The sequence below is a fragment of the Chiloscyllium plagiosum genome, chromosome 33 (genome assembly GCF_004010195.1).
Source record: "Chiloscyllium plagiosum isolate BGI_BamShark_2017 chromosome 33, ASM401019v2, whole genome shotgun sequence".
NCBI lineage: Eukaryota > Metazoa > Chordata > Chondrichthyes > Orectolobiformes > Hemiscylliidae > Chiloscyllium > Chiloscyllium plagiosum.
The window spans coordinates 27806150-27831150 of record NC_057742.1 but is presented as its reverse complement, the minus strand read 5'-3'; the positions used below and the strand labels follow the sequence as shown (position 1 = coordinate 27831150).

Here is a 25001-nt window from a genome sequence, read left to right as displayed (position 1 = left end):
TATGGTACACAAAATGATCTTTTAATCATTTTGTTTATTTTTCTTTCTTCAAAACCTGTCTTTTCATTGACTTGCTTTAGGTTGGTTCTACCCTTGGTACAATAAAACAACGTTTCAGCATCGGCATATTTATCAAATAATCCAGACACGACACATTGTTTCGCGATGACTTTTAAGTTCGTAAACTGTTCAATGTTTGTAGTCTGAAAACAGATGACAGTAGTTGACATTGATGCTGCAGTATTTACTCAGGCAGGATTTTGAAATGGAAAGCAGAAATGTGAAGTTTCTCCATATGTTGTGAAGATTTCACTTCCACAACGTTTTTCTTTAAAAATAGGATTGTGTAGATCTCTCCTTGATAGCCAGCCTCCTGCCCCTCCCTGCCCCACAATGGACTTGACTTCCTATCACGCAGGGTATGCTGCAATAGATTTCACAGCAGGTATATTTGTATTGGTGGCTTGAATGTGAACAGAGTGAGTTGTTGGTTTGGGGAATGATTGAAGCTGGAGTTGAAGATAGATCAGAGGCTGAGATAGGGGAGTCAGTGATTGGGAGAGGTGTTCATTTTGGAATGGGGTTTGATTATGTGAAAGGAAGCAGCATACCTGGAAGTGATGGGCTGTGGATTACGTAGCTCTGTTCCTACTGGTCCACAAGTAGTTGTATAAAAAGACACTTCTCTGTCCCTTATAGCAGTACTCACTTTTAAGCTGATAGTTTTCCCAATACATTGGAAACCCAGTTGTCAATAGTTACATTTAAAATGGAGATAATATATCAGGCACATGATCTCATTAAAATACTTAAATGAACAACCTGCCTCATTGAAACAGAAAACTTGCTTGTTCCTAGAATAGGAAGCTTTAAGATTATTTTGGTCTGTGATTTCCATTGATGGCATCATTACAACCCACTTGACCCATATTCACTGTTTTTTTTTTGAATTAAAATGTCCTCATGGAATTTTTTTAAAAAAAGTATCACTTTCTACTTTCAATTTTCTAAATATTGTCACAACTGAGATGGAAAGAGTGTGCTATTGATCCAGTCCCACGACTCCATGAGTCACAGTATAAAATAAAAGTTTCGATATGGTCAATTGTATATTTTCTCTACAATAAACTTAGCATGAAAAGAATAATCAACCAAGTTTATTTAATAAATAAAAGATTATTGATTTGTAATAAAGAAAACATTCAATACAGATGTGGGATTGGTTAGCACACACCATTTGTAAAATTAAAATATAAATCTTTACCTCTCTGGATAATCAAATACCTTCTTAGACAAACACACCTATTCTTCAGGTATTGGATACAAAATTGATTTTTTTCTGCAGAGATTCTCTTTAAAAAGAAATACCTTTTCTCGCTAATGGTGCTTACTCTTGAAAGCAAAACAAAAAGATAAAAGGCATAGAGTGTTCCTAAGTCAATTATCTGCTATTATTGCATGTGTGGATAAGTCATTAACCACACACAGTTGTCTCTGGAGTCTTGGCAGACACAACTTGCTCATGTAGCCACAATATTTATTAACCTTGCCAGCAACAGTATTTAAAAGGCAGGAGACATGAACTAAGCATTTCTACTGTAGCAGGTTTTCCTCAACTGAAAATTTAAACACAGACTCTAAGTCTGCAAATACTGTTCAAACAGAGCAACCTTAAACTTAATGATAAAACAGTGAACTGCTTTTCCTGAAGTGAGTTTGAGCTACCAAGACCAGCAGTTATTTGGAACAATGCAGTTTCTCAGAAATATCTTGTTTTTAAATAAAGTTCCAATGTGTTTTTTTTTTAAATTGACCTTTAAGAAATACAAACTAGGCATCTCTTTATCAAATTTCCTTTATATTTGTCCTGAATTTGACATAAATTAATGTGACTGATATGGATATCTAGGGCATTAATTGTATGATGCATCAGGGTAGTCTTGCCAAGCAAGTTGAATTACAGGAAGTTTACAGCAATTGGACTGAAAGAGTAATGAGCCTCACGTGACCATATATTGTCAAGGAGACCTGAAGAGATACTGACTGTGCAAAAATGCTTTTGGACAGTCTCTTCTTGCTTGATGAGAAATTTGAGTCAAAGGATCTGTGCATTAGTGCCTTTCAAATGATATGTCCTTGCAAACTAGTGGGAAAACATAGCCAGCAAATACATTATCAGGGAGGAACCTCCTCACATTCAGTTTTATTCAGAAAAATCATACAATCATTGCCTCATAAAAAGTTGGTCTCAGGATATTCTTAGATGTGAAGTTACAACCTTATATCATTAAACACATTTGTCACTTTTGTTCAACTCAAAACTTTATAGTATAACTTCATATTATTTCTATGTCTGGAAATGAGGAATGTCACAGGAACAGGAGTTGACTACATGAGGTGTTGAGTATTGATTAAAAATTGAAGATCACCTTGGATTTATGAAGGATTGGAATATAAAACATGGAACTTCAAAGCACTGAATTTTGGTATGTTGTAGTTGATGAATTTGAAGATGCTATGGCACAGAACCATATTTACTCACACATGATTCAAGTGTTTTAATTTGCATTGCAAAAAAACTTTCAGTGAATTTTTAATGGAAGTTGCACTTTCTGTCTTGATTACGAACAATGTTGTTAAGCGATGATTGAGACAAAACAACTTGAAAAATACTTCGATGTTGATTATGATACAAAGCCAGATAAACTCTGCATTGTGTTACAATGAGCATTCTGTTATTTGAATGAAATCATTACAGATTGTGGTGAGTAACTGCTTTGCCTTGTCATGATTCTAAAAAAAAGATACCACAAACAGGCCTTCAAAATGTTCCCACAAAATCTGGTTGCATTTTGATTCAAATGACTGCAGCCAACACCTCAGAAGAGCACTTTCTACTCTTCCAGCGCAACACTTTCATTTCCCTTCGTCCATCTGTCTGTTCTACAGTGCAGCCTACATGGCAAAGACGAAAGATGTGGTTTTTATCCAACCTCACTACCCAGACCCTATTACAGTACATCCTTCTTCACTTCTGTTTTCCTTTACAGTTTCTCTTGGAGCATACATTTTCAGTTTTATCACACCCAGCCATTCTTTCTTTCTGTTCGGATTCAAAATCAAAATGTTGGTCACAGAGTTTTTCCCCTTATCATAGGTCATTGTCAATCAGTAATGATATTAATTTGTCAGTTAAAATAGAGAAGCAGTGTTTCCATCTATTAGTTACATGGAAGGACATGTAGAAGCTTACTGGCTCTTTGTGAGGATCTATTGTATCAGTCGGTATATTACATTAAGAGGAGTGATTAAGACAAACAGTATGAATATAAGTTGGTTAGCCTCATAGTTACCACTAACTATTAATGGCAATTTCCTTTAATCACTTTTCAATAAGTATGATTCAAATTCTTGCAGAATGGATATGCCATTTAATAGATTTTTTAATGGTTAATTCTTCAATGAATGATGTGTCGCCCTGTTTTAATCTTGGTGGTTTTCTCTAGCAATGGATTAAAACAGGCTTTCACAGGCAATGCTTTGTGCACAATAACTTTTCTATTTGGATCTTGAGACGTTAGCCAGCACAATAACACCTCACGGAATACATTAAAGGCTATTTAGTTCAGAAAGATCACTCTGTGTTCTGCAATCTGATAAAGAGTCCCTAAGAGAAGTAAGAAAAAAGATTTCTTATGTTTTCAATAAATCAGCTACAAAATATTGAAATGGAGCTATTGCTGGTGAACCTGTCAGTGGAGAAAAACAGGAAACAACCATTCCAGATACAACAGATTAACAGTACATTTTGCCATTTTTGTATATTTCATTTGGGTAAGGCAATTGAGTAAGGTCTGGCACCTCATTTTTAAATTGGTACAATTCCAGAAGGAAAAAACTCAATTTGACTGGATGCTTCAGCTGATGTGAGGCAGAAATGTAGATGGTGTACTCCAGCCTGATATGGCAATTTACCTCCCTTTTGGATTATTCAGCCTCAATGTCCGCTAGCTGGAGGGAGAGGGTGAGATGAGTGTGAGTACTCAATGAGTTTGTGTTGCTCTTGTAGTCAAGCGTCTGATATATTATTGTGGTAATGGATGAGAATTTATGAATGTTGAGGTTTAATTACCCTCTAGACTTAATGATGCAGCACCCATAACTTATGGATCATGGCTATATTCAGTACCTAGATTGGGTTAGTTTGCTAAACAGCAATAACTAACAAACGGACAAATGGACAAATTGTCATTTGAATTAGAATTACTGCACAAAAAAATTCAACCTTCATGACCATGGTTAACAATTTCAAAAAACACTTAGAAAGTAGTGACACTTAATTTAAGATAGTTAAAGGTTATGTACAGTCTTGCAACATCAACGTGTCTTAAACCATGAAGCTCTTTGCAATCTGAAGACTGATTGCAAAATCACTGATATGTGTACATTTTTTTTAACTCAATAGTTTGAGTGGCCAGCAGCTTTCAGAGGGTGAAATTCCCTCTGATCGGATCTTGACTCCAGTCAAAGGCTGCTGATTGGCTTGCTCTGATTGACCCGTGGTTTGGTGGGTCTTTGAGAAAAGAGGCAGAATGGATCTGTCAATGAATGGCTGACCAGCTAGTAGAGGAGACCCCAACACATCAAGACTCTGCTCTTTGACTCCAAGGTAAAAGCAAGGACTGCAGATACTGGAAACCTGAGTCTAGGTTAGAGTGGTGCTGGAAAAGCACAGCAGGTCAGGCAGCATCCGAGGAGCAGGAAAATCGACGTTTCGGGCAAAAGCCCTTCATCAGGAATAGAGAGATAATGAAGGGCTTTGCCCGAAACATCGATTTTCCTGCTCCATGGATGCTGCCTGCCCTGCTGTGCTTTTCCAGCACCACTCTAATCTAAACCCTTTGATTCCAAGTCCTAGACTCCACAACCAGCAGTAATAGTTTCTCTATATCCTATACGTTCCCCTGGATGTCTTGAAAATATTAATCACGTCATTCTTTTAACCTCCTGCATTCTAAGGAATACAATTTTTGTTTGCTTTCTCCTTGGAAATTAATCCTTGGAGTTCTGGTAAACACTTGTACCTAGTTCTAAATCCCTCACTTTCAGAGAACAGCCTACTTTCGCCAGCTCTGCAGGATTCTTCTTTGACTTGAAATATTTCTATTGAATCATCTGTTGTTCAAATTATCCTATTGAATAAAAGACTTATCCAAAGATATATTTCTTTCAGGTGTCCTTGACAGTCCTTCACTGTATTTTTCCAGTGTGCACTCACATCCCCAAAACAATTTGTAACTAATTAATCGTTTTTGAAATGCGGACACTCTCGCTATGTCAATAGATATGGCAGCACGTTACATGATTCCTTGACCAGAAAATTAGACTAATTAATTTGGAAGAAGCCCACCCTGTTCTGCTTTCTGTAGGACCAAGGCTCTGTCAGTTACACTGTCTCATTTCCAGGTTGAAAAGCTGTGACATCACAATCACACTGCAGAAACATTTGTGACAAATGTAGGCTTGACACTTCAGTGCGTACTGAGGGAATGCTACATTGAGGAGCTGTTATCTTTCAGATGCAATATTCAACTAGAGGCCCATCTGCTCCCTTAGGTGGATGTAAAAATATCTGTGGCAGTTATATCTTGATCAATATCTATTTCTTAATTTACATCACATAAATAGATCATCTGGTAACATAATGATATTATTGCTTTCTGCTGGAGCTTGTTCTGATCAAATTGGTTCCTTCCATTTGTACTAAAATGACTAAACTTTAAAGTACTTTGTAAACTGTAAAGTATTGTGAATATCTCAAACTTCAATATATGATATGTTGTTTTTTTCTTTAAATACATTTAAATGGGAGCTAGCCATTCTTCCGTTTACTTGCATCATCTCTGAGCTGACTCTTAACTCCATCTACTTCCCTTGGTTCTATGAAACAAAGTATCATTGCTTGTCAAAAATCTATCAATCTCAGTTTTAAAATTACAATTAATGTGGCTTCAACGTTTCCAGATTTTCACTGCCCTTTATATGAAGAAGTTCTTTCTGACACTTCCCCGGATGATCTAGCTGATTTTACGCTAATACCCTTGAACTGACAGGTCCACCAAAGAAATGCTTTCTCGCAATCTATTCTATTATTATCTTTTGATATTGTAAGCACTTCAATTAGATCACCTCCTTTATGTTCTATATTCAAGTCATATACAAAAGTAATCTGTGCAACATGTCCAGATAATTTAACGTTTTCAGCCCTATAACATTCGGTACAATTTGCACAGCATTCAATCCAAGGCCAATTTACCTTATTTTAATGATGCCCAGAACCAAACATAATACTCCAGATCGGGTCTAAACAAAGCTCTGTGCAGTTCCAACATAATTCACATCCCTTGTTTGGTGGCATACTTGGAATAACGGCCAGAAGTCTCTTCACCTTTACATTTTTAGTTTGGCCCTGTCTGTCAGCTTCTAGTAATTTCTGAATTTGAAACCCTTAAATGGCTTTGTTCATTGACAGCTCCTAACTTCTCAATATTTAGGTCAAGTACTTAGTTTCTTAGGCCTACATGTTATTACCATTTGAATAGATAGAATTGGCTTCAGTTTACTGTCTGATCCTGAAGGCAACCCCTGCATCGTACAATACCAGATTACATCCTTCTATTTCTACATTTGGGGGGGTTGAACCTACAGATTCTGATTCAGAGATGAGATTACCACCCAGTGAAGTAAACGGACACTTTCAATGCATTCACATTATATTTCAAACAGTTAACTTCAAACTTCCTCACAATAAAGTCACTGCCAAACTGAAGAATCTAACCAAAACAGTGAATAAATTAATATTCCATTACCAGATGATGTAATATGATATGGTATCTGGACTTGGAAAGTCAGTTCTTCATAAATATGTAGCTGTTCAAACCTGATCCCTTCTCACCTCTTAATCTGCTGTAGATGCAATGATTTTTTAAAAAATACTTTCACAAAGGTATTTGTACATGATGAGGTGACACTCATGTTAGCTCCTATAACATAGCAATAGACTTGAGTCATGTGATACTGAAAGATTCAATAAACATTTAATATAGCTCCTGGTATTTGCATTTGTATTAGAATCGCCATCATTGCCTGTCTGGGCTTGTACTGAACAAATTTAAGCACGAATTGTAGCACATTTCCCTGAGTGTGTCATGTTGCAAGTGGCCACAGTAAAATGGAGACTGAGGCCTGTATAACATCAGGTCACATGCCAATATACAGTGATGTCATAAGCATGTACCTTAAAGGTATATTGCATACCAACCGTAAGATGTAACACTAGATATAACTAATTAATCTTTCAAAGTTGATGCCAGCTGGATTCTATATTTAAGAATTCCCTTTCAACTTAGTTTTGGCAAGCTAAGCACCTGACACACAGAGTTTAGTTACATTTTTGGACAGATGATTTTGATAGGAGCAAGCTCTCTAGAGAAATGAGAATAACATGCCAGCTCTCTTTGGCTTCGCCATTTTGACTCTCTGCCAACTTGGCTATTACCTTGTCAAGCTATTATTAGTTTGTAACAAAAGAGTTAGCTTGACACTGAAGAATAAAAGCAGTCAAGGCACTGTCAAGGGAAGCATCTATTGACTCTTGAAGTCCTGGACATTTATTTATAGATTTCAAAATCCATCTGTTGCTTTACAATGTCTCAATTCCTATGTATTACTTGGGAATAATTCTAAAACAAACAAAAATAGAATGAAAAATGTATAACAGCTGATGATGAAGCCTGGAACACCCAGTGCATTACATTGATCTGGGCACCATGACCACATGCTATTACTTCCACTTAAATCTTTATTTCTTTGCAAACATATCATTATTGAAAATAGAAACAATTTAAAGTGCAGGAAACCATGAGGTAAGTGCCATTAATGATGTTCTATCCATTCCTAAATGAAATCAGCTTTCAACTTCATTATTAATCTTCTCCAATTGACTCTTTGCGCAGTAGAAACAGCAAACCTGAGGTTTGAGTGGGTAGAGCCATGGTTTTTGGGAATAATGTGTTTTGGCCTTGTACGATCATATATTAGAGATTACGGTGGTGGTGGAGAGTTGTTTTTCAGACTGGAGGCCTGTGACCAGTGGAGTGCCACAAGGATCAGTGCTGGGTCCAATTCCTTTCGTCATTTATATAAATGATTTGGGTGTGAGCATAAGAGGTACAGTTAGTAAGTTTGCAGATGACACCAAAATTGGAGTTTAATAGACAGCGAAGAAGGTTAGCTCAGATTACAACAGGATTTTGATCTTTTGGGCCAATGGGCCGAGAAGTGGCAGTTGGAGTTTAACTCAGATAAATGCGAGGTGCTGCATTTTGGGAAAGCAAATCTTAGCAGGGATTATACACTTAATGGTAATGTCCGAGGGAGTGTTGCTGAACAAAGAGACCTTGGAGTGCAGGTTCATAGCTCCTTGAAAGTGGAGTCACAGGTAGATAGGATAGTGAAGAAGGTGTTTGGTATGCTTTCCTTTATTGGTCAGAGTATTGAGTACAGGAATTGGGAGGTCATGTTGCTGCTGTACAGGACATTGATTAGGCCACTGTTGGAATATTGTGTGCAATTCTGGTCTCCTTCCTATTGGAAAGATGTTGTGAAACTTGAAAGGGTTCAAAAAAGATGTACAAGGATGTTGCCAGGGTTGGAGGATTTGAGCTATAGGGAGAGGCTGAACAGGCTGTGGCTATTTTCCCTGGAGCATTGGAAGCTGAGGGGTGACCTTACAGAGGTTTACAAAATCATGAGGGACATGGATAGGATAAACAGACATAGTCTTTTCCCTGGGGTGGGGGAGTCCAGAACTAGAGGGCATAGCTTTAGGATGAGAGGGGAAAGATATAAAAGAGACGTAAGGGGCAACTTTTTCACGCAGAGTGTGGTACGTGTATGGAGTGAGCTGCCGGAGGATGTGGTGGAGGCTGGTACAATTGAAACATTTAAAAGGCATTTGGATGGGTATATGACTAGGAAGGGTTTGGCGGGATATGGGCCAGGTGCTGGCAGGTGGGACTACATTGGGTTGGGATATCTGGTTGGCATGGACGGGTTGGACCGAAGGGTGTGTTTCCATGCTGTACATCTCTATGACTCTAAGTACTCTGATTCATTTATTTAATCAGTTGTGAAATGTCATCCTTGGTTAAGTAGTGAGTACCTGGAAGGTAATTTCAGCTTTAGAAAAGCTGAGTTTTTGTGATTACTACTAGGAAGGTGAGATACATCTACACTAGGCAGGATCAGACTGATCTGCTGATAACTCAAGCATCGAACCATCATGAACCTTGAATAGAAAAACACAAGTTGCTGACCAGGATGTTCCTTTGTGTTGAAGTTTGGAAATGAAAAGTCCTGGACAATGGACTCACGCATTTTCAGTTAATGTCCAGAGTGATTGAGCTATATTGCTATGGTCAGGGACTTGGGAAATCACCAAAATAGCGAAAGGATTGGAATTTATTTTCTTAAACTAAATATGGAGAGGAAGGTGTTAAGACTTTAAATGTAGATAATTGAAGTTTGGACATTTGCCAAGAGGTAGGGTGAGAATTACATAATACTGAGCTAACAAAACATGTAAGCACAAACTCGGAATAAATGAACAAAGGAATAATCAAAGACTGTCACAATGTTCAGCTGCCTGAATGGGAGAAGTACGTGGAATGAAATAATTCAACTGGATGTACAAACAGCATCAGGAAATTGTGAGGTTTTACAGATTACAAAAACATACTTGACTGTCACAGATGGAAATTAATTGAAATATCTGGGACATAACATAGGATTGGAGAAACAGGACAGAAGATTCATCAGGTTCATTTTATGAAATTGCGCTCTCTGTGGGGAATCTCACTTATCAGAAAGATATACTGACAAATCAGACTTGTGGTCCTCTTAAATTCCTGTCTATGTGCCATGTTGTGTGGACTGCTTGCACAGATTTCTAGCATGAACTCCTGCCAGGTAATGTTCTGCTATGAGTGCATCTCTGAAATTCAGGACTTACCTGTCCAGGAGGTTTTGAAGTTCAGGAGGATGGAGTGGTATCAATACAAACATGCATATCAGTTACAAGCTGGTGTTGGCCATTTGGTCACTCGAGCTTGGTCTGTCATTTCATAGAATCATGGCTGATCTCACTGTGGCCTCAACTCCACATTCTGACCGAGATCAGATAACCTTTGACTCCTTTGTTAGGCAAGAAGCTATCTACCTATGCCTTAGACATGTTTAGTGAATTTGCCTCTGCTGCTTCCTGGGAAAGTAAGCTCCACAGATTCATCACAAGCAAAGAACAAAGTTCTCCTTTCTCCATCTTAAAAGAATGACCATTTATTTTGAAACTGTGACCTTGAGTTCTAGTCTCTCAGTCAAGAGGAAGCATCCACTCTGTCATGTCTCTTCAGGAATGTGTGTTTCAATTAAGTTACATCGACTCTTCTAAACTGAATGGATACAGATTAGTCCTGCATCCATTCAGTTTAGAAGAGTCGAGGCAACTTAATTGAAACACACATTCCTGAAGGGACATGACAGGAAGACAAGCTTACCCCATTCCAGCAAGCAGTTGGGCGAACATTCTCTGAACTTGTTCAAAATCATTTACGTAATTTCTTAAACAAAGAGATCAAAACTATGTAGTGCGCCAGATGTAAGACTCCAACACTCTATACAGTTGTAGCAAAACACACTACTTTTATATTCTGTACCCCTTGCAACAAAGAACTACACTTCCTTTGCCATCCTAATCACTTGCTGCAAACTCACTTTTGTGATTCATGAACAAGGATAGACAGAAACCTCTGCACCTCACATTCTACAATCTCCATCTACTTAAATAATGTGGTCGCTTCATCCAAATCATTGAGACAAATTGTAAATAATTGAAGCCTCAGCACCGATCCCTGTGGCACTCTGTTTACCATAGCTTGGCAATTGGAAAATGACCGATTTATGCTGACTCTTTGTTTCCTGATTCGGAGATGCCGGTGTTGGACTGGGGTGTCCAAAGTTAAAAATCACACAACACCAGGTTACAGTCCAACAGATTTAACTGGATGCACTAGCTTTCGGAATGCTACTCCTTCGCTATCCGATGAAGGAGCAACATTCCGAAAGCTAGTGCTTCCAATTAAACCTGTTGGACTATAACCTGGTGTTGTGTGATTTTTATCTTTGTTTCCTGTTGGCTAAGTAATCCTTTGTCTGACCTAATATGTTACCTGCTACACCATTAGCTTTTATTTTGATGTGAAGCCTTGTCAAAAACATTCTGGAAATCTGAGTACAGCCATCCAAATGTTCCCCTTTATCAATGTTGCTTGTTTCTCCCTCAAAGAACATCAGTAAATTAATCAAACCTGATTTTCCTTTCTAAAAACCATGTTTACTGATTGCAATGAGATTTTCTAATTGATATTGCAGGGGTAAATGCAACATGAAATAAGCTGAAATCCATCAATGATCAGATAGAAAATTTAAAAAATATAAAAGCAGGATAAGTATAAATACCATATGATGAAGATAAACAAACTAATAAATGTTTTTAATCAACTCAATATAAACTATTTGAATGGACATAAAAACAGAATGCAGAACTGTAGCAATAACTGAATGATATGGGCGTTGGAAAGAAAGGTGGAGATTTCAGTGAGATTGGCTGTAAGGAGGTTCCCAAAGATGAGAGCAAAAGTCTCATTTTCCAACCAAGTGTTGAACAGTGAGATGCGATTGTCAGTAGTGAGTGGTGCATCAAAATCTCATTATTGGTTAATCACACCTCATTGACATGCTGTTTCCCATTCTCTTCCCCATTCAATAGAAACCAGGCAGGTGGCAGTTCCCGAAATGAGAGGTAACCCGGTTAACTGCTGACTCCTCCAGCCCTCCATCCTGCACACCAGTCCCCAACATCTCAGGGCACTCTATGAGCAGTGACCACATGCACCCAACCATCCACCAGTAAGTCCAGTTCCTTATTGCCAAGGCAGAGTGTCAGTCTCTCTCTGCCCAATACGTATGGGGCAGTTGGCAGGATCATGCAGAGCACCTCTGTATGACTGGGCTTCAAAGGCAGTGCTGGTCCCACGAATCCCGTGATGTCTCAGCAGTGGCTAGCCCTTCCACCCATGGCAAGAGGGTGGACATACTGAGCTCGAAGCCAAAGGGTGTGATGCATAAGAAACAAGGCAAGTTTGGAAGATAGCATGAGAAATCTCGTTGGAGTTCAGGGAGAGAGAGACTCCATGAATCTCAGCAAAATTGATACTTGGCCGATTTTCTGGTAAAATTCAGCTCATGGAGCCTAAACTTAGTGAAAGTGTGACAATTTACTTTTAATTAAATTGCCACCAAATCACCCGTATCTAGCTAAACCAACAATTTACAAGCATGGCCCTGTGTGATAGCATAGCTGTTCCACTTCAACCATTCACACTTGCAAATGTTTAATATCCCTATTAAAGGCTCTGAGCTACATTCCACATGAATGACTTTTAATTAAAGTGGAAGCCACGGGAATCTCAAAATTAAAGCAGGATCGCAAGCTGGATGCAAAATAGGAAACAGGTGAGCATTCAGCACAAGTCTTTTGCCAGACTAAGATACGGTGTCAAATGAAATTTCAGCAGCTAGTTTTCAAATCCCCTCTGAGTCTAAGTATTTCCATAATCAACCTGTCCAGAGATGCTAATACAAACTTCTGGAGCAGGTGGGACTTGAACCTGGGCCTCCTGACTCAGAGGAAGGGAACTTACCTGTGCAACACAAAAACCCATTTCTGAGTGTATTCCACAACGCTGATTTAGTTCAAAGTGTCCATTCTAAGATGGTTACATTTGCTGAACTGCGTGAAAACTGTGGGTTAGGTAAAAGCAGAGGATGCACCTAAATGACTAAACAAATTTAGATTGGTTAAAAAAAGCTTGAAGAATAACCATAGCCGATTTAAGTGTAAGGTTTTGTACATTTGAGATAGTGAGGCCTGCAGATGCTGGAAAGTCTGGAGTCAATAAAACGTGGAGCTGGAGAAAGCACAGCAGGTCAAGCAGCATCAGAGGAGCAGGAGACCCGATGTTTCAGGTCAGAACCTGTCATCAAGACTTTCATCGGGTTTGTACTTTGGGTGGCAAAGGGTAGAAGTTACATATACTGTGACAGAAACTGATTTAGTACTGGAGATTAGTAATTAATACTAACAGAGGTCAGATACTTCTCCCTCAGGTCAAAGAAAGATACAAGGCTTCCATTTGGGAGTAACTCTGTGCCTTCCCCCTGTGGTAAAGGGGAACATTTAATCAGCTGGAAGGATAGGCCACAGGAGCAGCATCACTTCCCTGCCACCACTCTGACCAAGTCAGTGGCAGAAGGATGGCTTACCCTTTGCCAAGCCTGCTGCTAGTTGAGGCCCTTTCATGGGTCATTAATGCCACACATTCCCACTGCTGGGATTTACCCAATGGTTGGGACCACAACCAGCAGATCCTGGCATGTTTGCTTGTGGTCTTTCAGAGGTGGCAAAGCCTTTTGTTCAAAGGCACCTGATGCTGAATCAAGAGAAATGTGTCAGGAAGGGTTTGGGGAGGCAGTCTGCTGATAGCTACAACCTGCACTTGCAGCTGACCCTGAGACCTCCTGTCCAACGTCACTCACCTGCTCCTGGATTCCTCCTCAATCCATGGCTTTAGTACAGACAGCAACAACTATCTCGCTGGTATTAAGAACAAAGAAAGTAGTGAGGACTGCAGATGCCGGCGAGTCAGAGTCGATAAAGTGTGGTGCTGGGAAAGGCACAGCAGGCCAGGCAGCACGCAGGGTTCGGTCCGAAACGTCGACTCTCCTGCTCCTTGGATAGTGCCCGACCTGTTGTGCTTTTTCCAGTGCCACACTTTATTGACTCTTAAGCACAAAGAGAACATAAATTGTCACGGCTGCCATCCTGAGAAGGACCATTTTATCCCCACTCTCTGCTTTCTGCCAGTCAGCCAAGCTTCTGTCCATGCCAGCATCTTGCCTCTGACACCATGGGCCCTTACTTTACTCAGTAGCCTCCTGTGTGGCACCTGGTCAAAGGCTTTCTTGAAGTCCAGGTAGATAACATCCATTGGCTCTCCTTGGCCTAACCTGCTCATTACTTCCACAAAGAATTCCAGCAGATTTGTCAGGCATGACCTCCCCTTGATGAAACCATGCTGATTCTACTCTATGTTGCCATACAATTCCAAGTATTCAAAAATCTCATCTTCACAATGGATTCCAGTATCTTACTCGCCATCAAGGTTAAACTAATTGGTCTGTAATTTTCCATCTTTTGCGTTGCTCCCTTTTTTGAACAGGGGTGCCACGCTAGTCCTTTGGGACCCTCCCTGACTCTGGCAATTCCTGAAAGATCACCACTAACTCCTCCATTATCTCTTCAGCTATCTCCCTTAGAACTCTGGGGTGTAGTCCATCTGGTCCAGGTGATTTATCCAACTTCAGGCCATTCAGTTTTTCTAGCACCTTCTCATTGGTAATGGCCACCATATTCAACTCTTCCCCCTCACTCTCTTGAATTTTTAGGATTTTACTCATGTCGTGAATACTGACGCAAAGTAATTATTCCACTCCTCAGTCATTTCCTTGTTCCCCACTACTATCTCTCTCGCATCATTTTCCAGCTGCCCAGTGTCCGGTTTTGTCTTTCCTTTGCTCTTTAGCTATCTAAAGAAACTCTTACAGTTTTCCTTTATATTACTGGCTAGCTTACCCTCATATTTAATCTTCTCCCTCCTTATTTCTTTTGTTATTGCCCACTTTGTAAGCTCCCCAATTCTCTGGATTCCCACTGCCCTTCCCCACATTAAATGCCTTCTCTTTTGCTTTTATGCTATCCCTGACTCCCCTAGTCAGCCGTGATTGCCTCATCCTCCCTGTACCAGGCTTCTTTTTCCTCAGGATGAGTCTTTGCTGTGTTTCGCAAATTACCCCCAGAAACTCCTGCCATTGCTGTTCCAATGTCTTTCCTGCTAGGGTCCTCTCCCAGTCAATTCTACCCAGCTCCTCCCTCATGCCTTTATTCATTTATAATACCATTACCTCTGATTCTATCTTCTCCATCTCAAATTGCAGAGTAAATTCAATCATACTATGAACACTGCTTCCTAAGGGTTTCTTCACCTTAAGCTCCCTTATCAGGTCTGCCTGACTGAACAACACTAAATCTAGCATTGCCTGTTCCCTAGTGGGCTCCACCACAAAGCTGCTCCAAAAAGCCACCTCGTAGACAATCCACAAATTCCTTTTCCTTGCAATCCACTACCAACCTGATTTTCCCAGCCCACCTGCATATCGAAATCCCCCATGATCACTGTAACTTTGTCTTTCCTACACATCTTTCTTGGTGCCTCTTGCTCCCAGCTCCTGACTACTATTTGGAACCCTGTAAATAACACCAACTATGGTTTTTTCACATTTACAGTTCCTCAATTCTACCCACACAGATTCTACACGATTTGACCCTATTTCGTTTCTAACTATTGATTTAATTTAATTTCTGACTAATAAGGGAACTCCACCCTCTCTGCCCACCTGCCTATCTTTTCACTAGGATGTATATCCTTGAATATTCAGCTCCCAGTCCTGATCCCCTTGCAGCCACATCTCTGTGATGCCCACCATGTCTTACCTGCCAATCTCAATCTGCGCCACAAGCTCATTTACCTTATTCCTTATGCTGTGTGTATTCAGATATAACACCTTCAGGCCTGTATTAACCGTCTCTCTCCTCATTGTCATTCGTTTGTCCAGCATGCTTGAAGTTTGATTGCAATCCCTTTCCATACACTCTGTCCTATTTGTCTGTGCTGGAGATTTTAATAACCTCTCCTGAGTTCTGCACTCTTACCTCCTCCTTTAATTTGTCTTTTCTAATTTCCCTATAACTGAGACCAGCCCATCCCCATTTAGTTTAAAGCCTTGCCCACAGGCCTAGTTATGTGATTCGCTCGGACTCTGGGTACAGCACGGTTCAGATGACGACCAGAACAGGTCCCTTCTTCCCCAGTACTGGCGCCAATGTCCCATGAATTCAAACCCATTTGTCCCACACCAATCTTTGAGCCACCCATTTACCTTTCTAATTTTATTGACCCTATGCCAATTCGCTCGTGGCTCAGGGAGTAATCCAGAGATTATTACCTTTTTGGCTCTGCTTTTTAATTTAGCTCCTAGCTGTTCATACTCCCTTAGCAGAACCTCTGCCCTAGTTTTATCTATCGCGCTGGTACCTACGTGGATCACGATCACTGGATCTTTACCCTCCCACTCCAAGTTCCTCTGCAGCCCAGATGAGATATCCCGAACCCGAGCATCATGCGGGGACTTTCGGTCCTGGTCACAGACAATAGTGTGTATGCCCCTAACTACACTATCCCCAATAAAATCAACATATCTCTTCTCTCCCTTTACCTGAATGGCTCCCTGCACCACGGTGCTGCAGTCAGTCGGTTCATCCTCTCTGCAGATCCCATTTCCATCCACACAGGGAGCAATACTCTTGATCCAGAAGTACAGCACAGGAACAGGCCCTTCAGCCCTCCAAGCCTGGGCTGATCATCATGTCCTAACTAAATTAAGAAACAAACCTTCTGCCCTTATTCAGTCGGTATCTCTCTCTTCCCTCCTGACTCTTGTAACCATCCAAGTGCCTCTTAAATGACAATGTGCCTGCTTCCACCATCTCTTCTGGCAGAGTGTACCATGATCCTCCCGCACTCTGCATGACAAACTTCCCTTGCAAATCTCCCTTGAACTTTCCCTGTCTCACCTTGAACCTGTGCTCCCTTATAATTGAAATTTCAACCCTGGGAAAAAAAACCCTCTGACTATCCATCCTATCTGTGCCTTACATAAGTTTGTAGACCTCAATCAACTCTCCTCTCGGCCGCTGTCTTTACAGTGAAAACAATCCTCGTCTTTTCAACCTTGTCTCAAGCCAGTGCCCTCAAGAGTATTACTGCTGAGTACAGAAGAATTGCTGGCCTCTTCAGCCTGGCAAAGCTCAGTGGGCAGCCTGCCACATAACCCTCCCTTCCTCCCTCCATCCCATCGCCCAACTCCTTCGCAGGGAAACAATAGTCTTAGTCCATCAATTGTCTGAGTGGTACAATGCGAATTCTAAAAATGAGGTGGAGAAGACTCTTACTGGTCCCCATCACCTCCACAAGATTCTGTCTCTGGCGATGTCTTCATGCTGTAGGCTGAACTCTGGTACCGTACTGTGGGAACGCTGCATCATTAAAAGCAGCACTCATCTTTAAATGGGATATCTGCTTGGTTTACTGTTGTTCAGATGATGTTGAAGACCTTATGACTTTGCTCAGTAAATCGCCAGAGTAGCGAGAACATTTTATAGGGAAATCTCACTGATCTACGTAGACTGGCATACATTAAAAAAAAAACAAGGATTTCACTTAAAGCTAAGAAAAGCAGTTAACAATTCCAGCCTGAAGCTTGTCCTTTAGCTGCAGGGTCTTCCTTCTTCCCGAGCATTTTCTGTTTTTTCCATTCTTGGGCATTTACGGTGCAGTGAATTTGTTTTTGTTGCTGCCCTTACCTGTGATAGCTTTTTATTAATGGTGTCCCTCTGGTACCGTATCGTGTAGAAGTAGTGTGGGTGGTTGCCCAAAGGTGTGAGTTCAGGGCCTGTTGTGTTTCCTCACTCTTGCCAAAGCACAGGTTTTGTAGACCTTATGTTGGCAGGTATTTAGTGCATTTGAGGGCTTCAGCTCCCAAAAGGAATCTGTGGCACAAGCTGGTGTGTGAAGATCAGAGTAATGACAGTGCTGATGATACTTAGAAATGTCCCAATCACAGCTGTCGTGCTTTCATGCTCATGCATAAATCAAAGTAGACGACCAGGAGGCTATAAACCAAGCAGCATCAGAAGGTGGAGAAGTCAATGTTTCAGGTATAAACCTTCTTCAGGAAAGCAATCAAGTGGTCATTGATGTGAATAGGATTAACAGTGACTGTATATGATAACTGTCAGCCTGCTTCATCAGGGATATCAGATCGTATGGAACTGGAACCTGAGTGTTGAAGGTTCTAGAGACTAGATTACATTACAGTGTGGACACAGGCCCTTCGGCCCATCAAGTCCACACCGACCCGCCGAAACGAAACCCACCCATACCCCTACATTTACCCCTTACCTAACACTACGGGCAATTTAGCATGGCCAATTCACCTGACCCTGCACATCTTTGGACTGTGGGAGGAAATCGGAGCACCTGGAGGAAACCCACGCAGACACTGGGAGAATGTGCAAACTCCTCGCAGTCAGTCGCCTGAGGCGGGAATTGAACCCGGATCTCTGGCGCTGTGAGGCAGCAGTGCTAACCACTGTGCCACCATGCCACATCATGCTTAAACCTCTTGTTGTACATAGTTTAAATATTTATTAATGGTTGTCAGTTTTCACTAACCTAGTTGCTGTCAAAAAGCTCAGAAAATAATCTAAATGATACAACAGTATCACCCTTCCCTTTCTGGTTGGCTACACATGCCAAAATCTCACCAACCAATCCCTAGGCTATGGCAGCCTAACTTGTCAACACCAGATGGTTGGCAGTAACAGGACAGCTAATTGCGTTCCCTGTGGCTGTCCAAAGTCTGTCATGTATGGAAGTCCTGGAACCTCCTGGCAGTTGGGCAGTTTAGAGGCCTGTGTGAGGAATAGACTTAAAGCAACCATGCACCATAGTCTGGTAAAGCCAGTGAAGCAATAGTTTGACAGTAAGAACAATAGGGAGATGGTAATGTTATTGGAGTAGTCCAGAGGCTCCAGTTAAAGGCATGGGGCATTGTGTTTACATTCCACTGTAACTTAAATTCAATTCCAGTTTTCCAGCAGTCATAGATCATACATATTACCCAAGATCGGCGACAAAATCCTGACATGAAAATGGCCTGACAATTTTAGACCTCCAATGGATAATTACTCTGCTCCCTGAGACCTTCCAACAGAGTCTTTATTTCTAACATTTCCTAGTTTATTGACCTGGACAGTTTTCCAGGAAATACTGAACAGAAAATTACTGTGTAATTCTGAATTAACACACCCCACCATTGGCACAACCTGATTTAGACCCCACCACCGTACAATCCCAGCCTAACCTTCGGACTGACTACAACTCACCTCACCCCCACAAGCTGAACTGACTGTGTCCCTCCACCTGCCTGACAACTCCTTCCAACCTGACTAACCTCCCTGCTAACTCCCTCCTTGACCCTTACCCAAGTCACATTCACTCACTAGTACTCCAACATGATCTGGGATACTTAAACTGTTAATTTACTAGAATGCAATAGCTAAGTCACAGAGGGATTCTATTGATGAAAGAAAAAAACACCTATCACAGTCATGCAGCAACTGGAAGCAGCAAACATGGATTCACTACAGCAAACAGATGTGGCACCTGCACAGGTTATCTGTGTTACCCCCTCCAAGGTTTTCTGTGCTGAAGGGGTTTTACAGGAACTTTCATCAGAATATTGGCCAGAAAAGTGAGAGGGAATTAAGCAGGGAGCTTCTTTGTCTGGGTCAGTGCTGGAACACGGGGTTCTGACATTGGCCAGAAGATTTGGGATAACAAATCTGGAATATGAAACTATTTTCAGTAATGGTGATCATGATAACGAGTATAGAAAGTGAAAAAAATCCCAGTTGATTCAGTCATGCCCTGTTAGAGAAAAAAATCTGCCATCATTCCCTTGTCTAGCCTACGTATGACTCCAGGCCACAATAATATGACCTGAACCTAGCTAGCCACTTGGATAACAAATGTTGGCCTTGCCAGTGATGGCAAGAAAGAATTTTTAAAAATCTTCACCTCCACATCTTTCTCCACATATTGGCAGGCATATGCAACATTTACCCAGAGGGTTGTGTACCACATGACTATCTCCGGAAGTTCCACCTCCATGCCAGCTGATACCAAGCAGCAGTGCCCAGTCAGCCATTTTCCTGCACTCCCACATTTGCTCGTTGGGCTCCCTTTCCTGTCATTACCTTTTGCTGGTTCTTTCTGCTCTCCCAGCTGTAGCTGCAGTAGAAGTTGCCAATCAATTGAAAAGACCTTTGAATCTTTTCGAAGGCCTTTTCTTCTCTGTTGTGTTCTTAAGTTGGCTTCTGCAATTTAAATTTTAGTTTGAGGTGGTTTACTACTCTGTGCACATATCCAAGTCTGGAGTAATAATGGAAATGTTGCAGTAGTGTCATTTACATTGTGTCAGACTCCTATATGCATCATTCATCTCACAAATGGAGGAGTTGGTAAAGCTGACTTGGCTGGATAGCTGGTTTATAATGTAGAGTGATGCCAACAACATGGCGTCCAATTCCTGCACTGACTGAGGTTACCAAGAAGGACTCTCCTTCTCAACTTCTCCCTTTGCCTGAGGTGTGCTGACGCTCAGGTTAAACTGTCATCAAACCTCTCTGCCTAATAACAGGGCAGGGCTCTGGCAACTTTACAATCTCAGTAAAGACAGCTGAGATCATTGTAGGGCTTCAAGGCACAGGATACCTCCTTTACAAATCAAGTTGAAGGATTAGGAAATGAACAGTGGGAGGACTGAAAAGAGAGGTGAGTTAAAATGGAAAAACAGAGGAAAAAAATAACAACCTGTACTAAGACAAGGGGGAAAAATCCAATTTGCATTTTTAAACTAGTAGTCCCCAAAATTCAAAATCCGTAGATGAGACTCCATGTTTAAATAAGTTTTTTGAGTGCCAGAGATGTCGATTGGCAGTAATTTATAATTGTGAACTTGTTAAATAGAGTGCTTATGGTGCTATTTACTAGGCCTGAATTCTGGAACTATCATGCAAATACAGCAACTTCATGACACTGAGATGGACAGTAAAAAAAATCTTAAGCCCATACAGCAATGTTTGTGAAATAACTCCACAGAGGCCAGTATCCTGTCACAAAGTTATCCTTTATTTACACGTGCACAGAACATGGACTCTGACCAGTCCCTAGAATAAGGAGAATCCCTGAGACAGTTATATCTGTCAGCCAGGACTCCCTAATTGGCCCAGGGTAACAGCCCCATTTAGGGATCACTTACTCAGTGAGACCTATCTGGCCAACCTCATTCCAATCACTACAGTTTGGAGATTCATATTTAGCTGTGCAGTAGTTTCTTGCCTGAAATTGCTGTGCCATTCACTCATAAATGGTTTTAACATCATGGTCAAATGAGGAAGTAACCTTGCAAAAAGAAGAATTAGATTAGTTTGGTTTACGTCCAGATCACCTTCAGTTCACTGATGCAGTAAATAGAACATTAACAATCTGAATCACAGGTTGCCCCCAGAGTTTATAATTTGCAATCTTAACATATCATAATTACTGAACATTCTGTCTGCCACCCTCTCTGTTGTGGAGGTGTATATACAGCTGCTCAATAACGGCTGCTTGCAATTGAGTCTCGTAGTTTTTCTTTGCACAATGTGCAGTAGCCATGGCAAAACAATACAATGGGTTACAGTGAACTAATTTTGCAGAAAACATTTAAGAGAAATTTCTTCTAATATCCTGACAAAATTTAAAAGTGCTCCGGATCCAATGGGCTAGTTTGACAGTATGCCTCTGTTCCAGGCAGATGCAGCAGGTATACAGATTCGGACGACCTTTTCTTCATACAGAGCCTTGCAATTTTATATTTTCAGCTGTGCAGATAGACAGAATCTCCCAAATTAGCATAAAATATTGCAATGCAGTCATTATGTTAGGTATTTAAGCCCTAGAGAGAGTCAAAAATCCACAATTTGTGACTCAGTGCTACCAATTCACATAATTAGTTTAAATAAATACAATAACACATGGCTACGTTGGAATTCTGCAACAAACTTTGAGCATTATCTGTTTGCTCAATATCACATGAAGCAATCAGCATACCTCAGACACAATACCACGTGTTGACCAAACATGATTATGACATTGCTTCTGGTAATTTGGATGGCACACTAAGGTGAGAATTATTATTATATCAGTCAACTCTGGTTCTGAGGTGAATTTGTGCCCATTTGATGTTCCAAACTCTACTGCTAACAAATACCTGGTGGCCCTGCGTTTGAAACAATACATTGCTTTGTAAACACAATAATTTATTCTTCAGCTAGAATGCAGTTGTGTCTGTTTTGAGCATTATGATCTGGTTGTTAAACAAACACAGGGTGAATTCATTCAGAAATCAATTAAGGAGTTCCATATGTTCAAAAGAACATAAGAACTAGGAGCAGGAGTAGGCCATCTGGCCCATGGAGCCTGCTCAGCCATTCAATAAGATCATGGCTGATCTTTTCGTGGACTCAGCCCCACTTACCCACCATTACCCTTATTTTCTTTACTGTTCAAAAGTATAAATCTCCTTGCCTCAAAAGGCAAAGATTTGAGAGGGTTGGCTGCTCAAGAGCCTCATCAGCCTGACTGGGAGAGGTAGACGCTAATGAAGCAGGTGAGAGACTCTGAACCCATCCCAGTGTAAAGTCACCCACAGAGTTATAAAAGAATAAATAAATATTTGGGTTCAGGCTTTGGGGAGGCAGTACCCTCCTCAGATGATTCTGGCCATGGGGATTCGGGGGTGGGGGGAGGGGGGGTTGGCGAAAAGGGTTGACCTCCTTGGTGCCCGCTTTTGTGGGTTGAGCTGGGCTCTGTCCTTTACCTCTGCAGGAAGGTTGCCTCCATTAAGCTGCTAGCCTCTGTATATGGCAGTGTCTGCTCCAGAGGCAAAGTACCGATTTAATGCCAGAAAATCACCCCTCATTAGGACCTGAAATGTGTAACAAAATCAGAAATTCCTGGGAAAATCTCAAATGGTCTGTAAAAAGACAGCAGAGTTAACATTTTGGGCCCAGTGACCCTTCAGAACTTTTCTCAGCTATTTCTGACTTTGTTTCTGACTTCCATCACCTACAGTTCTATTTTTGTTTATAGCCTTAAATACGCAAATGGTTGCCTGACTCCCTGATCCAGGAATCCAATCCGACCTGCTCCTTGCACACTGGCATGAAAGAACTGGTTGAGCTGACCAACTCTGCTTCCCCCACTTTCTTGCTTCTTCCCCATAGCTCACATCCGAGCTTGCCACCTTGGGGGAGGCAAACTTCTGTTCAATATTTGAGGTTGATGATCATCCATTAGAATTCTTGATGATTGCTTATTGACCTGAAGATTGACATGCCTCACCCTGAATGCTGCCAAGCTGGCTAAGCACTTCCAGTAATTTTGTTCTTGGAATATTTTGAGAATTACTGGCAGTACCCTGACTTATGGCTATTAATGATGTATGCTGACACCTAAAAAAAGATGAATTTATGAAGTGTATCATTATATCTTGACTTTGGATTTTCTTTCTTTTGATAAAGGTGTCTCTGTACAATGCTGAGGAGTTCTGTGAGAGCGAGCAATATACCGACGATGGGAAATGCTGCTCCGAGTGCCCTCCGGGAGAAGGTGTGGTTACTCCCTGCGGAGCTGAGGATACAAAATGTCAACAATGCATGGACAGTAAGTACATTCTATGCTGATGCCTTGTTCCATCATGTTCTATTGCTGGTGCTCAACAGACTGAAGCAAAGGAATGTCCACTTGTGAAGAAAAATGATGCAAAAATGAATTGGGGCTGATCCACAATCCATATTCCAATCTCTTGTGAAGTCATGATTTCATGAGAGAAAAAAAAGTTTACATGTCAGTGATTGCTTCACAACAAATTAAATCCAGAAATAATGGCAGTGATGTTCTAGGGACCAGCAAGGGTAAGTGAGAGACTCTGTCAGTACATGTCAAGGAGAATTCCGGTCTCTCCAGGTTTCTGTCCCATGTATATAGCAGAAGGAAATTGTAATAGGGATGTGGAGTTGGAGGGGGGCAGTAAAGGGAGGGAATGGGCCAGTCTTGTCACCTCTGTCTCTGCCAGGGGTTTAAGGTGAGAAGTCATTCCTCGGCTATCCTGATAATCCTGTTTACTGCACACTAATAAGGAGGAAAGTTAATAGATACAAAGGAAGATTGATTACTTTTGCCGAGACTCCTTTTAATTTGGTTTCCAGTTTTTCTTTGATTTGCTGAGCTTTTTCCACCAAAGTGTCAAAGAATTATAGAGTCTTACAGCATAGAAGCAGACCCTTCCGTCCAACTATTCCATGCTGACCATGTTCCCAAAACAAACTAGCCCCATTTGCCTGTGTTTGGCCATATTCCTCCAACCTTTCTTGTTCATGTACTTATCCAAAAGTCTTTTAAATGTTGTAACTACACCCACGTCTACCACTTCCTCTGGAAGTTCATTCCACACACAAACAACTGTGTGTAAAAATGTTGCCCCTCATGTCCTTTTTAAATATTTCTCCTTTCACCTTAAAAATATGCCCCCTAGTTTTGAATTCCCCCACCCAAGGGAAAAGACCCTTGCTGTTCACTTTATCTATGCCCCTCATGATTTTATAAACCTCTATATGGCCACCCCTTAAAATCCCACACTCCAGTGAAAGAAGTCCAGTCAATCCAGCTCATTTTTATATCTCAAACTCTCCACTCCCAGCAATAACCTGGTAAATCGTTTCCGAACCCTCTCCAATTTAATAATATCATTCCTATAGGAGGGCAAACAGAACCATATACGGTAATCAAGAAGAGATCTCAACAACCTCCTGTACAACTTCAGCATGATTTCCCAATTTCTACACTCAAAGGTCTGAGTGAAGAAGGCAATGTGCTAAATGCCTTCTTAACCACCCTGTCTATATGTGACACAAATTTCAAAGAATTATGTACCTGAACCTCTAGGTTTCTGTGTTCTACAACACTACCCAGGGGCTCTACCATTATTTTTATTAGTCCTGCCCTTGTTTGTTTTACAAAAATGCAATACCTTGAATT

The 25001-nt window shown here is 41.0% G+C and overlaps 1 protein-coding gene across 1 annotated transcript in view; it reads left to right on the top strand.

Moving 5' to 3' along the window:
• Nucleotides 1-25001, top strand: part of LOC122539962 (tumor necrosis factor receptor superfamily member 16-like) — a 179062-nt gene that overhangs the window by 5357 nt on the left and 148704 nt on the right. Inside the window, exon 2 of the mRNA XM_043675193.1 lies at nt 23486-23627. Coding sequence (XP_043531128.1) covers nt 23486-23627 — 142 coding nt within the window. The remainder of the gene's footprint in view (nt 1-23485; nt 23628-25001) is intronic.